General features: G+C 51.0%; 1 protein-coding gene across 1 annotated transcript in view; it reads left to right on the forward strand.

Moving 5' to 3' along the window:
* Positions 1-15349, forward strand: part of Celsr1 (cadherin EGF LAG seven-pass G-type receptor 1) — a 141005-nt gene that overhangs the window by 103116 nt on the left and 22540 nt on the right. Inside the window, 11 exon segments of the mRNA XM_005066887.4 lie at positions 4883-5068; positions 6017-6130; positions 6641-6815; positions 7586-7727; positions 8020-8140; positions 10169-10352; positions 10670-10771; positions 11628-11722; positions 12131-12340; positions 13130-13313; positions 14764-14907. Coding sequence (XP_005066944.2) covers positions 4883-5068; positions 6017-6130; positions 6641-6815; positions 7586-7727; positions 8020-8140; positions 10169-10352; positions 10670-10771; positions 11628-11722; positions 12131-12340; positions 13130-13313; positions 14764-14907 — 1657 coding nt within the window.

A 15349-nucleotide genomic window follows, 5' to 3' on the forward strand; every position in this document is an offset into this window, starting at 1 on the left:
CTAGTGCTTCACTGAGCTACCCTCGCCTGTCCACCTCTTCACTGGCAGGGCAGTAGAGAGAGCTCTTATCCTGTGCACCCTGAGGTTCTGAGGTATTTAGGATGAGCCCATAGTCTGGGAACCAAACTTGGCCAGGGGATCCCACCAAGCCCTTGTGCCTCTGACAGTTCCCATTTATACTGATGGGACATTCTCTTGTATGAATCATGGCCCATGATTTCTGGGCAGGGTCAGAATTCTCCATCTTTGGCTCTCCTTGGACTTCATGATGTGTAAAAATCCCAGGGGATCAATAGTCAGTCATGTAGGGGAATCCTGCCCAAGCAGGGACTTGATTTCCAATTTGAAGGAATTAATAACTGGGTGTTTCTTTCTTTCTTCCAGGCTTTTCCAAAGTATGTATATGTAAGCACATGCATGTGTGCCCATGTCTCTTTGTGTGTTTGTTTCTGCCTAGGTATGTGAATGTGTCTGAGCATGTATGTATGTGTGCATCTGCGTGTACACCCGTGCATGTCATTATGCATATGTCTGTGTTGGCATGTGTTCATGACTGCGTATATGTTTGTATGCACATTTGTATACATGTCTGTGAGTGCATGTGTGGCCATAGGTGTATGTATGTTTGTGCATGTGTGCCCGTATGTGTATGTATGTTTATGCATGAGTGCATGCATGTCTCTGTATGTGTGTCCATATGTGAGTACATTCAATGGGCCCTAGTGCCTGTGAACTTTCTTCCTGTAGGTATCCTTCCCCCTCCTTCCCTTCAGCACACTCTCTGGTACATATCCGTTTCTTCTTTTCCTGAGGAGTCTGGCCACACCGACATGTGAAACCCATAGCCCTTCTGTCCCAAGATTACAGCCCTAAAGGTAGTGGCTCCTGGAACTGGTGCTCATGGCCCCTGCTGTCCCCATGCCCTCATAGAGCTATAACTTGTTTGTTCCACTTCCTGGGCTCTGGATCCTTGTGCTTCATTCCCAGTTAGACAATTGGGGTGGGTTGGAGATGGTCAGGGAGAGGTGGACTCCAGGAGTGTCTGCACCAAGTTCCCTTTCTACATGAGGGAAACTGAGGCTAGAGGCTGTATATTCTAGACTCTGTGGGTCCTGGGTCAGCCAGAGAACCCCTCCACCTCCCTGGAGCAGAGCTCAGTTCAGAGAGTAGGAGGACAGGGACACCCAGAGCCCCCCCTCTCCCAAATCTCTGCCAGAGGGGGGGCACAGGGCCCTTTGATTCCTTTGCCCTGGCAGGAGGGCGGGGCCACCAACCCAGACAGAAGCTTGCCTCTGGACTCTGCCTGCCCACTCACCTGGGGTCATGACTCCAGCACCCCGGTTGGGTTGGGGGTGTTGGCATGTGCGTCAAGGGTGATTATAGCTGTCATTGTTCTTCTCTCATTAGCTGTAATTTCTTTCTCAAGTTTACCGGCTGCCCCAGAAGCTCACTTTGGGCTGAACTTGGAAGCACTGTTCTGCCTGGGGATGGCATTTCTCTGTGGGTGTTTCTCTGTCAGAACACATTAAATTGGCTGTTTCGACCCAGGTGATGATGGGCACTCACAGGCTGTCGTTAGCATTCCTGTAGGAAAAAAGGCTGTGTTCAGCAGGGTTAGCCCTTAACTTTCGTAGCTCATTCACAAACTCAGGGACTGCAGCCAGGAAGACTGGGTGCACCAAAGATGGCCTTGAGGGGTCTTGTAGACCTTATGGGTCACCTGAGACCACTCAGTATAATTCCTAGAGGCTGGTCTACCAGGCATCCCAGGAATTCTCTGGTTGTGTTTTGTGTGACCACCAGGGGAACATTGTAATGCAGCCATTTGAGTTTCCAACGCCCAGACAATTTGGATAATTGCTGTCAGCGCCCCCCCCCCCATCCAGCTGCATTGTCAAGTGGAATAGTCACACCTTTGTTGGCACCAGTCCAAGATAGGTGGCAGCTCCTGCCTCTGTCCTGGGGTTTATTCACAGCTGCCTCTTTTGCTTTAGACACATGGCATTTTCATTGTTGATCTATCACTTCGGAGTTTTGCCAACAAGGCCAGTGAAAGAGAGGAACAGCCCAGGAGACCTCTGTGAGCCAAAGGAAGTAATATGTAAAAAGGTGAAAATTTCCTCCCCAAATCAACTACTGGTGTAGACCAAAGTCAAAGGGCATCAGTCATGACATTAGTCCTTCCCATCAGGGCCTGTGGAGAACTTTGAGTTAGCCACACTGTGTACTAATACCTTCTGATATTGTTCCTAATGTGTTTGGAGGCCACACAAACTTGTGCCCGGTGAGTTCAGTCCTTAGAAGAATGTTGAGACCTGCCTTCAAGCTTGGATGCAGCCAGCCTTCAACATTCTGTGTGTACTTGAAAAGAATGTGTACTCTGCAGTTACCAGGCAAGGAGATGCAAGGGGATCCACAAATGTTAAGACAGTGGCATTGATTGTGGTTAAGCAGGCTGTGTCAGGGGTTGGCAGTGTATCTCAGTGGGTAGATTACCTGCCTAGTGTATACAAGGCCCTTGGTTGGATTCCCAGCACTGTGTAAATGAGGTGTAGTGTCACACACCTGTAGTCCCAGCACTTAGGAAGTAGAGGCCAAAGGATCAGAAACTAAAGTCCATCTTGGGCTTACAAGTTGGAGACCAGTATGGGCTGTGTGAGACCCTGTCTCAGAAAACCAAAACCAAACCTCTAAAAATGCTATGCCACTTCAGTTTTTGTCTGGTATTGTAGCAACCTGTATGTGGTCTTCAGTGCTCGGCTGTTTTCCTTCCTGGAAGACTGGTTCTGGTGTCATTATGAATGCCCTTTCTCTCTAGTGATGATACTTGCCTTAAAGTGCTCTGCCTGCTAATACAGCCACACCAGCCCTCCTGTCTGTAGTGTCTCTGTCCATCCTTCTGTTTTTGCTTTTCAAGACAGGATTTCTCTGTGTGGCCTTGGCTGTCCTGGAACTCACTATGTAAATCAGGCTGGCCTCAAACTCATAAAGACTCACCTGCCTCTACCTCCCGAGTTCTGGAATTAAAGGCATGCGCCACCACCACCCTGCTATGTCCATCCTTTTATTTTCCACATCTTCTATGTCTTTACATTTTAGGTGTGTCATGGTCAGTGAACTTCAACCTAAGCCTCATTTTGGTCGGCATTATCTTTAACTGTGAACATCTTATGTAAGCCACAGCCTTGCTGTCTGTTTTGTTTTGTTTTTTTCATGTATTGAAATCTGGTGGCTTGATCCTTCTGGACTATTACACAGGCAGCCAGAACCAAGCATCTGCTGGTCCTCAAGTCTGTCTGTGGCTCTCATGACTGCTCACAAACCTGGTTCTGATTATTCTGTCATCCCTATGGGTCTGTTCTACTCTTCCCTGAGTAAAGCTTTATACATGCTACTCTGTCCTGATACACTGGGATATTTTTATTGAATGCTAGGCATCGGTACTGAAAATCTAGAGAGAACAGGTGTCATTGTCATCTTGGTTGTTGTTGGCAGCAGCCAAGGGAACTAGTTGCCCCAGAACACATTGGTGCAGTCACAGAGAGTAGAAGACAGGCTCCTGTTCCTACAAGATCTGCTCTGTTTCTTGCTTACTCAGAGTGTCTAGACCTTCAGCATCCCAGCACTAAGCCTTGAAGATGTCTACCCATCCAGCTTTGTTGGGATTGCAATGCTTGTCTTTTTCCCATGAGCCTGCACACCCTCTTCAGCTCTGCTGCAACTGAGTCTTCAGAACCAGCTGGCAGCCTTGGGGGAAGCAGCCCCAAGCAGAGCTTCCTTCTCCCTGACCTTGGCCCTGCAACTCAGCTGTGTCACTCAGAGCTTCACACGGGTGGTCCAACTCACCCAGTTCCGCATTAATTTAAGAAATTTGCATTTCTTTATTCCTTTATTTAATTATATGTGTGCATATGGGGCCCAGAGACAACCTGTGGAAGTCAGTTCTCTCTCTCTTTCTATCTTGTGAGTTTCAGGGATCTAACCCAGGTCATTAGGCTTGGCAGCAAGTGCCTTTACCCCCTGAGCCATCTTGTCAGCCCCCAGCTGCCTGACTGTCTTCCTTCCTTCCTTCTTTCCTTCCTTCCTTCCTCCCTCCCTCTCTTCTTCTTTCCTTCCTTCCTTCCTCCCTCCCTCTCTCCTTCTTTCCTTCCTTCCATCTTCTTTTTTTTGGGTATTATTTGTTTTGTCTTGGCTGGCCTAGAACTCACTGTGTTGAGCAGGCTGGCCTCAAATACATATAGATTCACTTGCCTCTGTCCCTCTGCCTCTGGGTCCCTGCCCTTGTCTCTGCCTCCAAAGTTCTGGGATTAAAAACATACCCCACTGCACCTGACCTCGAGTGCATTAATTTAAAACACTGCTCTAGGCTAGGTGCAATACTCTTGATTTTCATACGTGTCTTTAAACACGATTAGATCTGGACAAACTATAAGTGTGTGTGTGTGTGTGTGTGTGTGTGTGTGTGTGTGTGTGTGTGTGTGTGTGTGTGTGTGTGTGTGTGTGTGTGGTTACGGAGCAAAAGCCCAGGCCTTACATGGCCAGGCAAGTGCTCTACCACTGAGCTACATCCCCAACCAAATCTGTGTCTTTCTTTGTTTACTTTTTCCTTTCTCTTTTGAGATAGTCTTACTATGTAGCCCAGGCTGGCCTGTCACTTGCTATTTAAAATAAGCTGTCTCCAAATTCAGGATCATTCTTGCTGTTCTGCCAAGTCCTGGGATTACAGGTGGGCACCATCATGCCTGGCTCCTAATTTTTAAATCCATTTTTTCCCACCCTGGTGCCATGTCTAAGTCTATCTGCATGGCTATGTTATTAGATGTCTGCAGAATGCTTTTCATGTAACAGCACCAGTCAGTTGGTGTGGCTCTCTGCCCTACAGATTCTCAACAACTACATCCAATTTGAGGTCTCCCATGGCCCCTCCGATGTGGCATCCATGAAGCTGTCCAAGTCCCGAATAACTGATGGAGAATGGCATCATGTGCTAATAGAACTGAGGAGTGCCAAGGAGGGCAAAGACATCAAATACCTGGCAGTCATGACCTTGGACTATGGGATGGACCAGGTAAGTACACACCCGTACCCTGCTGGGGACAGTTTTTCATCAGTCAGTGGAAAAGCACAATGACACTCGATACGTCAGCACCTGCAGGTACCTTGCAGGTTTGGAGAAGTGCTGGTTGGCATCCCTGGATTTGTATCTTCCATCCCATGTGTGCTGAGGACACTTCTGTAGTCTGGAGTTGGGCTTTGCCCACCTGGGTCTCCCGTTATGGTGCTTCTGGTGCCTTTGCAGAGCTTCCTCTCGGTGAAGTTGCTTTGAGTAGCATCTCACTGTAGCATATCATTGTCCAGCCCTGAGCCTCTGTCCAATCACAGACACCAGCGCACCTCTCCCAGAAAGGGGAACAGTGAATGAAACTGGAAAAGACCAGGGTCCCGAGGGACTGGAAGACACAGACCCACATCTGTCCCAGCCGCATGGCAGCTGTCTCCAGACAGCACCCTCAGAGTGCTTACTGAAGCACACTGGTTTCTGCAGTTCCCAGGCAGAGACTGTGGCACATGGCAGAAGATAACCACATACTGAGCGAATGCCTGGTGTGATTCACGAAGGCCTCAGAGTCTCAGCTTGCCTTGCATTTCCTTCTAAGAGTGCATTGCTGTTGAGTTTAGCCCCTTGCTGGGGCTGGGAGCCAGCTGAGACCCAGATTCCCATGGGAATACATGGTCCCCACTCCCTGCCTGCCTCCTGTTTACCCAACTCATTCTTGGAGCATGGCTCTTTTGTTGGTGTGTCCAATATGGGGCAGGAGGGTTGCCCATGTCTTCCCCACTGACTGCCTGGATCCCATGCAATGTGTGTCACATACAGTCAGCCTGCTTTCCTCCAGACAGCCAAGTGTTCCTTTGGGGGCTCAAGGGAGGTGGCTCATGTTTCTCTGCCGTAGTCTTTGAGCACATTCCTCCCACTGCGAAGATGTGCCCAGAGACCCCTGTTCTTTCCGTGTAGAGCACGGTGCAGATTGGGAACCAGCTCCCTGGGTTGAAGATGCGGACTATTGTCATCGGAGGTGTGTCTGAGGACAAGTTGTCGGTGCGCCATGGTTTCCGAGGCTGTATGCAGGTATGGCGGGCATGGCCCTGCATCTTTGCTGGGTGTTTCAGGCCTCTATCGCTGCAATTGGTAGGGCTCTTCATTAGTTTTTAACAAAGCAATGACCCATCTAATAGGCACCCCAAACTTTAATTCATGTTTCCTGCTCACTCCCACCTTCCCGCGCAGCTCCCCTTATGCCAGGAATCTAGCCCGCATATCCCCAGCCTTCATCTTTTTGCTTCCGCCACGGCTACCTGGTTGGTTCAGCTTCATATCAACACCTGTGTCCCACAGCTGCCAAGGGAGCACTAAGCTGTGTCCCCCTGCAGTGAACACAGACCACACATTCCTTTGCCGCTGGCTGTGCTGTGTGACCCTGCATTGCCGTGTCCCCGGGCTCCAGGCTGTGGAGATAAGAACTGACTGTTCAGACTGGGAGAGAATTTGGGGCTCTCTTAACTTCTCTTCACCCTCTGGGGTTCCTTCTGTTTTACCACTCTGGGACTGAGTCCAGCTGCCCCTACGTTTTAAATGCAGGGCGTGAGGATGGGGGAGACTTCCACCAACATCGCCACCCTGAACATGAATGATGCCCTCAAGGTCAGGGTGAAGGACGGCTGTGATGTGGAGGACCCGTGTGCCTCAAGCCCCTGCCCTCCGCACAGCCACTGCCGTGACACCTGGGATAGCTACTCCTGCGTCTGTGACAGAGGTGGGGCCCTCACTTCACACTGAGGAACCTTTGGTGGCTCTGATGCATCTGGGGAAACTGATTTTGGGTGTCAGCCTCCCTGGTCAAATCAGTGAGAATGTAGGGCCCTAAGCTGTTGTATGAGAAGCGGCCTCTATGCCATGCATGGCGACCCACACCAGTAATATCAGCACTTGGGAGGAAGCATCAGCCATGGCGAGAAAAAAATAGTTGCAAATTTGAGACCAGCTTAGATTGCATAGTGAGTTCTAGGCTAGCCTGGGCTGCATGGTGAGTTCCTGGGGACTAGCCTGGGTTACAGAGGTAGACCTTCTTTCCGCCTCCCTGCTCCCCTCAGAAAGCAGGGGTCCTTTTTTTTTTTTTTTTTTTTTTTTTTACTGGAAACAGACTCCCTTGCTTTTGCTTTCTCAGCCTAGGGAATGTTCGGGACTTTAATGCCAAAGTACAGTTAGTCAGCAGTGTAAAATGACACATTTTAAAAAGTCACACATTCGCTGGTCACCTCTGAATTTGGTGGGTGGAGAAGCACTGAGGGTATCATTGATAGCTCCCATTTCCCATGCGTCTGGAATAGCCAGGACCTACACCCCTACGTTCAACCCTCCCCTGGCCTGGGCTGGTTGCCTTCCATGTTTTCCCAGTCTGTCTCCTGTGACCTGGAGGGGAAGCTGCTGTTCCTTTGTGCTGAGTGGCAGGAACGGTCAGCTTCAGGAAGCATGGGATACAGGAGAAGCCTTGATGCAGTGGTTATGCTGGCCCTGTCCCCACAGGGTACTTTGGAAGGAAGTGTGTGGACGCATGTCTCCTGAACCCCTGCAAGCACGTGGCAGCCTGTGTGCGCTCCCCCAACAGTCCTCGAGGCTACTCCTGCGAATGTGGGCCCGGCCACTATGGGCAGTACTGCGAGAACAAGTAAGGGAGTCCGGAACACTGCCTTGTGGCCCTCTTGGCTTCCGTCCCCATCTTCCCTGCCTCCTCTCTGCTGGAGAGATACAAACAGTTGCCATCCCCGCCCCACCCCCATCTATGCCACATTAACCCGAGGCCCTCGTTGAGGGCTTCTCATGTGTGTCTTTAAGATATATGAAAGCATGGAGAAAAACATTTTTAACAGAGCCTGACTGGGTATGTGGCCCCTGAAGGTAGGGATAAGGGCACAAAAGTCTTAACTGTCCTTCATCTGTCACCTTATTTTTTCCTTCAGAGTTGACCTTCCATGCCCCAAAGGCTGGTGGGGGAACCCAGTGTGTGGCCCTTGTCACTGTGCCGTCAGTCAAGGTTTTGATCCGGACTGCAACAAGACCAATGGCCAATGCCAGTGCAAGGTGAGGAGCCACCAGCCTGTCCCCACCTCCCTTAGGCTTGAGCCCGGCGAACTGACTATGCATGCATAGTATGGCCTACATAGAAACATGAGTCTGTACACGTGGACGGATGCATGTGTATATATATATCGTATACTTTCATATACACACATTCGCCTATATTCACATGCACTCCTATATAAGCACAAATATCTACTTGCATTCGTACCTGTACAGAGTCATGCTTGCATGCATGCATGCATACACCCAACCATGCGTGCATATAAATGTTGGGTTGTGCTGGTGCATGCTTTTAATCCCAGTACTCATGAGGCAGAGGCAGGTGGATCTCTGAGTTCAAGTCTACGGAGTGAGTTCCAGGACAGACAGGGCTCACAGAGAAACCCTGTCTTGAAAACCAAAGCAAACAAACATATATTAGGTTGCTCACCTGTGCTCTGGGAACACTCTGGGGCTTCTTACATCTAACCTGGTTCAGACTGTCCCACTGTGGGACCTAGAAGCCACTGTAGTCTTTCTTCAGCCCCACACCCAGTGAGGAGCCACAGGCCAAGGCGTTTCTGCGCAGGTTGCCGCATCTTTGGCCTCAGTCTTGGTTTTCCTCGCCGGCTGCCATCCTGCCCTTTTACCAAGCTGGAAGTTAGTGGACAGTTTTTAAAATCTGGGGGACGCCGGGCGGTGGTGGCGCACGCCTTTAATCCCAGCACTCGGGAGGCAGAGGCAGGCGGATCTCTGTGAGTTCGAGGCCAGCCTGGTCTACAGAGTGAGTTCCAGGACAGTCTCCAAAACAATACAGAGAAACCCTGTCTCGAAAAACCAAAAAAAAAAAAAAATAATAATAAAATAAAATAAAATCTGGGGGACAGGGGATATTGCTCGGGAGGTAGAGCTCATACATTCATCATTGCACAGACCCTGGATTTGATCCCCAGCACCCCCTCACCCACATCCACACACAAACCATACCCTGTCTTGTTATCCAGACCTACTGTGTGTGCAGCTTAGGACACCTGATCTCACAGCTTCTGAATATGCTCCTGTGTGCTTAGCCACAGTGGGGGGGAACCCCTGCCCCCGACCACGGGTGCCTTCAGAGTTGCCACCAGAAGATTACTATTGGGTTTGAGGGTAGCAGTGGTCACTCAGTAAGGGTCATGCTGTCAAGGAGACAGGGTGAGAACCAGGGAAGGAAGTTGCCGCTGTGGGATCCTTGGGATGCTTCTCCAGTGTCCGTCTTGCCCTGAGTGCTCCACAGTGATCCAAACGGTGACACGGGCCTTGTGCCTCAAAACACTCCAAGTGTCAAGTTGAAATGAATGTGGGTCAGGCCTTGCATGCTTAGATGGGTGGGCAGTTGTATTTGTGGGGGGGCAGGAGGAAGGAAGAGGCACGTATACAGCGTTATGGGGGGGCGGGAAACGCCTTAAGCTTTTTCTCATCTGAACTTAAAGTGGGCAGGCAAGATGGTTCAGCTTTACAGGCACTTGCACAATAGTCTGACTTCAATCCCTAGATTCCACAAGGCAGCAGGCATGAGCAGCCCTAAAGTGGTCTTCGGACCTCCTGACAGGACACTGTACTCACACACACATGCACAAAATAAACATTTTTTAAGTTAGAGAAAGTTTTTAATTAGGTGTGGTACTAGACACATGTAATCCCAGCACACAGGAGTCTAGGACAGAAGGACCATGAGTTCAAAGCCAGGCTGGGCTATGAAGGGGAGTCCCTGTCTGGGGGTAGAAAAAGATTTGGCTTTGGAATAATTTTGAGAATTTGTCAAATAAACACAAAGCCCTGAGCTCCATCCTAGTACTTACAAGAAGTATAAGAAAAGAGTTTTATTGCATTTATTTAGTGTGCATGGGTCATTGTACCCATGGGGAGGTCAGAGATCAACTCTGTGGAGACAGTTCTCTCCCTCCAGTTTTATGTAGGTTCTGGGAATCGAACTCAGTTGGCCAGACTTGTGCGGTAAGCACCTTTACCCACTGAGCCATCTCTCTGGTCCCACCTTTGACTTTTCAGGAGAATTACTACAAGCCCCCAGCCCAGGATGCTTGCCTCCCCTGCGACTGCTTCCCCCATGGTTCCCACAGCCGTGCCTGCGACATGGACACTGGGCAGTGTGCCTGCAAGCCTGGGGTTATCGGCCGCCAATGCAACCGCTGTGATAACCCCTTTGCTGAGGTCACCTCACTCGGCTGTGAAGGTCTGTCATTGTCCCTTGACTCTTTTCTGGTCACACCGCAGAACAGGCTGCCATGTTTAACATGTGTACGCTAGCATGCACATGAGTGTGCATGCGTGTGCATGCCTATCCCTTGGGCTTGGAGAATCCTGGGAGCCTTTATACTGAGTTCCCCTGGCCTTCTAGAAACCCTAACCCAGAGCCTGCTCTAATGTGCACGGTGACTGGAAGGTACTGGAATCACTCATGTTGGGAGCCTTTTGTGGGTGGAACATAGGACCGGTGCCTTTTGTGTACACAGCTGAGCTGGGCTGAATGACTTTCTCCTCTGTCCTCAGTGATCTACAATGGGTGTCCCAGAGCATTTGAGGCTGGCATCTGGTGGCCACAGACGAAATTTGGGCAGCCAGCAGCGGTGCCATGCCCCAAAGGATCAGTGGGTAAGTCCGGTGCCTGGCCCTCAGGATAGGAAGCCAGTTTGAGGCAGGCTTCTTTCTGGGCAGGTGGTCTGGGCATCTGAGCTTTTAATGTCCACATTGAAAGAATACCATGGGCTAGAGCGATAGCTCCTTGGTTAAGAGCACTGGGTTCTCTTCTAGAGGACCTGGGTTCAAATTCCCAGAACCCACATGGTGACTCATAACCATCTGTAACTCCAGTCCTGGGGGGTCTGAAGATCTTCTCTGGCCTCCCTGGCACTGAGCATGCATGTGGTGTTAATGCACAGACATAAGTGCAGACACACATTTAATTTGATTTTAAACAATGTCATTAAGGAGTGTGTTGGGAGAAATGACATAGGCTTTCCCTCAGTAGCAAGATGCAGAACACGAAAGGGGCATAACGGATGAAAATGGCCCTGTGATTCCCCTCACTGTCCCTCAAAGGTGGGACCCGTGGCTTTGCCACTCTCTGCCTAGGGCCTTGACAAGCCACCTTGTTGCGTATGGTATTTGTTCTCTGTAAAATGACAAGTAATGATGTGTGTGATGTTTCCTGTAAGGCCTGTGTGGGGATCGTCAGCGCAGGCTCATTGTCGCACAGACTTCCCCATCCCCACATGATTGCCTTCACTGCTGGGAACCCAGAGGACCTGGCTTTGACTCTCAGGGCAGCTTAGGAGTTTTCAGCATGAAAGATGAGAGCATGTGTCAGCTCTGTCTGTGGCCATGAACGTGCCTGGCATTGCCCCCACCTAGATCCCCATCTGTACTCAGTGCAAGGGTTGGCCAAGTCCGTCAGGCTGAGGTGTCACTAGGTGTCCACCCACAGTATGACCATGCTTCTGTTCCCAAGGCAACGCAGTTCGGCACTGCAGCGGAGAGAAGGGCTGGCTTCCCCCAGAGCTCTTCAACTGCACCTCGGGCTACTTTGTGGACCTAAAGGCCATGGTAGGTCACAGCCTTGGGGAGGTGCTTCTTGGGTACATGGTATAGGGGTTGCATTTGGGTCAGGTATGGCTCCCAAGAGGCCATGACTCTGGAAGCAAGTGGAGAAGGGGTGACCCTGGGGCTTCAGAGGCCAGGGGCCAGGCCTACCTCCCTTACTCCGGTTCAAATGGGCCTCCTGTCCTCTGGTTGTAGGTCTGTGGACACAGAGTCCTCACCGTCACCAAACTCAGGCATAGCTTCAACACACTCTTTCCCAGGAGGCCTGCCCTTTTCTTGCTATCATTTCCGGGTTTGGGGACTTTGGAGTACCATCAAGGAGACTAAACAGTAGAGAATTTCTGAATGGTGGGCAGGGCCAAAACAGATGAAACCTATTTGCAGAACACTGTCATTTCCTTTTTGTTCCAGAATGAGAAGCTGAGCCGCAATGAGACAAGGATGGATGGAGACAGGTCCCTGAGGCTGGCGAAGGCACTGAGGAATGCCACGCAGCACAATGGTACACTCTTTGGCAATGATGTGCGCACAGCCTACCAGCTGTTGGCCCGCATCCTGCAGCATGAGAGCCACCAACAGGGCTTCGACTTGGCAGCCACTCGGGAGGCCAATTTCCACGAGGTAAGAGGAGGGTGGACCTCGTGCAGCAGGAGTTTGTGGGATCAGGAGCTGGCCTCAGCTGGGGAAGTGAAGTATGGGGTCCTGTCAAGGCATCCCTCCATTTCAGGTGTGAGACAGTCACGTTAGTGCTGTGGCTAGGCAAGGACAGACCACAGCCTCGAGGACAACAGCGATGCTGGCAGTTAGGGGCCACTCGGTAGGCCCAGTATTCTAAGTGGCCTGTTTTTTAGCTATGCATGTTTTCCTACCACTTGACCGATAAGGAAACTCCGAGGCACGTAGAGCTTAGGGTTTGCCCACGGGTTTGAGAATGGCAGGGCCTAGGGATAAGCTCTTCAGCCTCCTGCTGTGATACCTCCTGCAAAAGGCTGTCTGTTGAACGCCATTGAAGCCCCACATCCCATACCATGCTGAACGCTGCCTCACATAAACCCTGGTGTGGTGGATATGTGGGCCATTGCCCCATAATTGAGTCCGCAGCTGGCCTCGCCACACTTCCATCCTCAGCACAGAACCATGGTTCTCTTCCCTGGTTTACCTGTGTGGTCCAGGGTCTAAAATGAAGGGGGCACCCCTGCCTGCCTCCCTCCTTAGTGCGTGGGGATGTCTGTGTGAGACCCCAGCAGGGCGGCACGCTCCTGGCCTCTGATGTTGACTTATAGCCCTGCTCTCCTGGCCCAGCTCGGTCCTGGTCAGCCCATGGCTGAAGAAGATGGTTCACTCCATCTCAGGACCAGGCATCTGAGGACAGACACTGAATACCGTCTGTCTGTCTGTCTGTCTGTCTAGGATGTTGTCCACACGGGCAGCGCCCTCCTGGCCCCAGCTACACAGGCAGCATGGGAACAGATCCAGAGAAGTGAGGGCGGTGCCGCGCAGCTGCTGAGACGCTTCGAGGCATACTTCAGCAACGTGGCACGGAACGTGAAAAGGACCTATCTGAGGCCCTTCATCATCATCACCGCCAACATGAGTACGGCCTGACCTGTGTGTGTGGGGGGGGGGAGCAGGGTACCTGAAGGCAGAACCCCAGGGACTTGGCGTCATTCTGTCCAGAAGCTAACCCCTGACAGTGGGTGGGGCACAGCCTCAGCCAGGGCACTCTGTAGAAAAGTAAATCCAGCCTCTAGCTTCTAGCCTATGAAATGGGAGAAGTTACCCAACTCAAAAAGATATCTACAATCGCCCATGTCATTCCTGGGGCCAGATACTGCTGTGGAGGTGACACCCTGGGGTCTTCAGAGTCCAGCTGGCCTTTCAGACACCCAGGTCTGAGATTGCCTACAGCGCAGTCTGCCTGGGGACAATATGGCCCTCTCCCCATTCACTGCAAATAAAAGTACATGCTGGAGGGACATGTGGGGATGGAGGTGGAGTCTCCCCCACCCTGGACCAGTCTCTAAGCCATCTGCTACCAGCGTACAAGTCCATGTTACTGCAGATTCTAATATACATTGCCCTGGGGTTGGGAGTTAGCGGTCCTGATTCCTTCAGGCAGAGAATGCCCCGGGTTGGTAAAAATCAGTTCCCAACCTGTCCAGACAAAGCTGGCAAGAAGTCCCCAACCCCTAGGAATCTCCATTCTGCAGACAGAGTTCCTCTAACTAGGTGTGGGCCAGCAACATTGCTGAACTGACCCTCTGAGACGCCCTACCCCACGCCGTTAGGCTTTCTTCCTGCTCCTTTTGCAGGTGTCTCAAGGGACACTGTCCTAGCAGTGAGTCTTTCCTTGAAGGGGTTCTTTTGTTCTTTTGAGACAGGGTCTCCCTGTGCATCTCAGGCCATCCCAGAACTCACGCTGCAAGCCAGGCTATCCTGGAAGTCACAAATCTGCCTGCCTCTGCCTCCTGTGTGTTGGGATTAAAAGCATGCACCACTATGCTCAGCTGTTAGCAGGGAGTCTTAAACCGAGCAGGCCCTGGCACATACAGGCATGGCTCCCCTTCTTTGTCAGAGTGGTGGCAGCCAGCACCAGCCGAGGGATTGCTTGACTGTGTGTCCTGTCAGGGACCTGTAGTTGTTTCTACAGGGCAGAGAGCAGACAGACAGTGTAAGCCCATGCTGCAGAGCTTACTCAGTCACCGTGTCTATTTCACCAACTCTGCCTCTGTCTCCACCACCTAGAAAGGCTGTGGGGATGGCGCAGTCCATGGGACAGAATGGGATGGCACCTCTCGCAGCCATGTCGTGGCTGGCCTTGCCTCTCATATTCCACCCCATCAGAGTCATGCAAGACAGTGACAGACGCCACCATAAAGAGCCAGATTGCCACACTCTGCCTCGTGTCGCCCTCAGGTGTCCTGTTGTGACTTCCAGTAGGCTCCCTAGAGACAATGGCTGCGGCTGAAACAACAGTTATCGTTTTAAAACTGGGGGTTCAGGAAAGCTCTGGCATTTGGGGGTGAGTAAAGGAATTGTCCCAGTTCTTGCAGTTGACATCTTCGACAAGTTTAACTTCACCGGTGCCCAGGTGCCAAGGTTTGAGGACGTTCAGGAAGAGTTCCCAAGGGAGTTGGAGTCCTCCGTGTCCTTCCCGGCTGACACCTTCAAACCACCAGAGAAAAAAGGTAGAGCCACTTAGAAGCCCCTTGTTGCCTTGGATGTCTCCGTCCCTTGAAAGTGACCCTCTAAGAGTGCTGGGCGCACCTCAACCGGGTCTGGAGCAAGCAGGCCTGAGTGATGTTCAAGTATCTTCCATAAATACTGCGAGAGGTTCTCATGGATGTAGGACTGAGCTCAGAACAGGCTCCAGCTTCCAAGCTGTTCAGTTGCAGTTTCCACATATATGTGGTTACATGTTTGTTCACAGCTGACCACAGAAGTGATTGTGTTGTGTGTGAGCTTTAGCTACAAGGGTCCCTTGCATTCAAGTGTGCATATATTTTATGTATGCATTGGTGTGTGTGTGTGTGTTTTCCTGATGTGCATATGTGTGGTATTCTGTATGTATACATGTATATGCTGTATATATATTCAGTATGCATATGTACATGCTAATGTGCATGTGTG

This window comes from Mesocricetus auratus, unplaced genomic scaffold, assembly GCF_017639785.1.
Source record: "Mesocricetus auratus isolate SY011 unplaced genomic scaffold, BCM_Maur_2.0 Super-Scaffold_100010, whole genome shotgun sequence".
Lineage (NCBI taxonomy): Eukaryota > Metazoa > Chordata > Mammalia > Rodentia > Cricetidae > Mesocricetus > Mesocricetus auratus.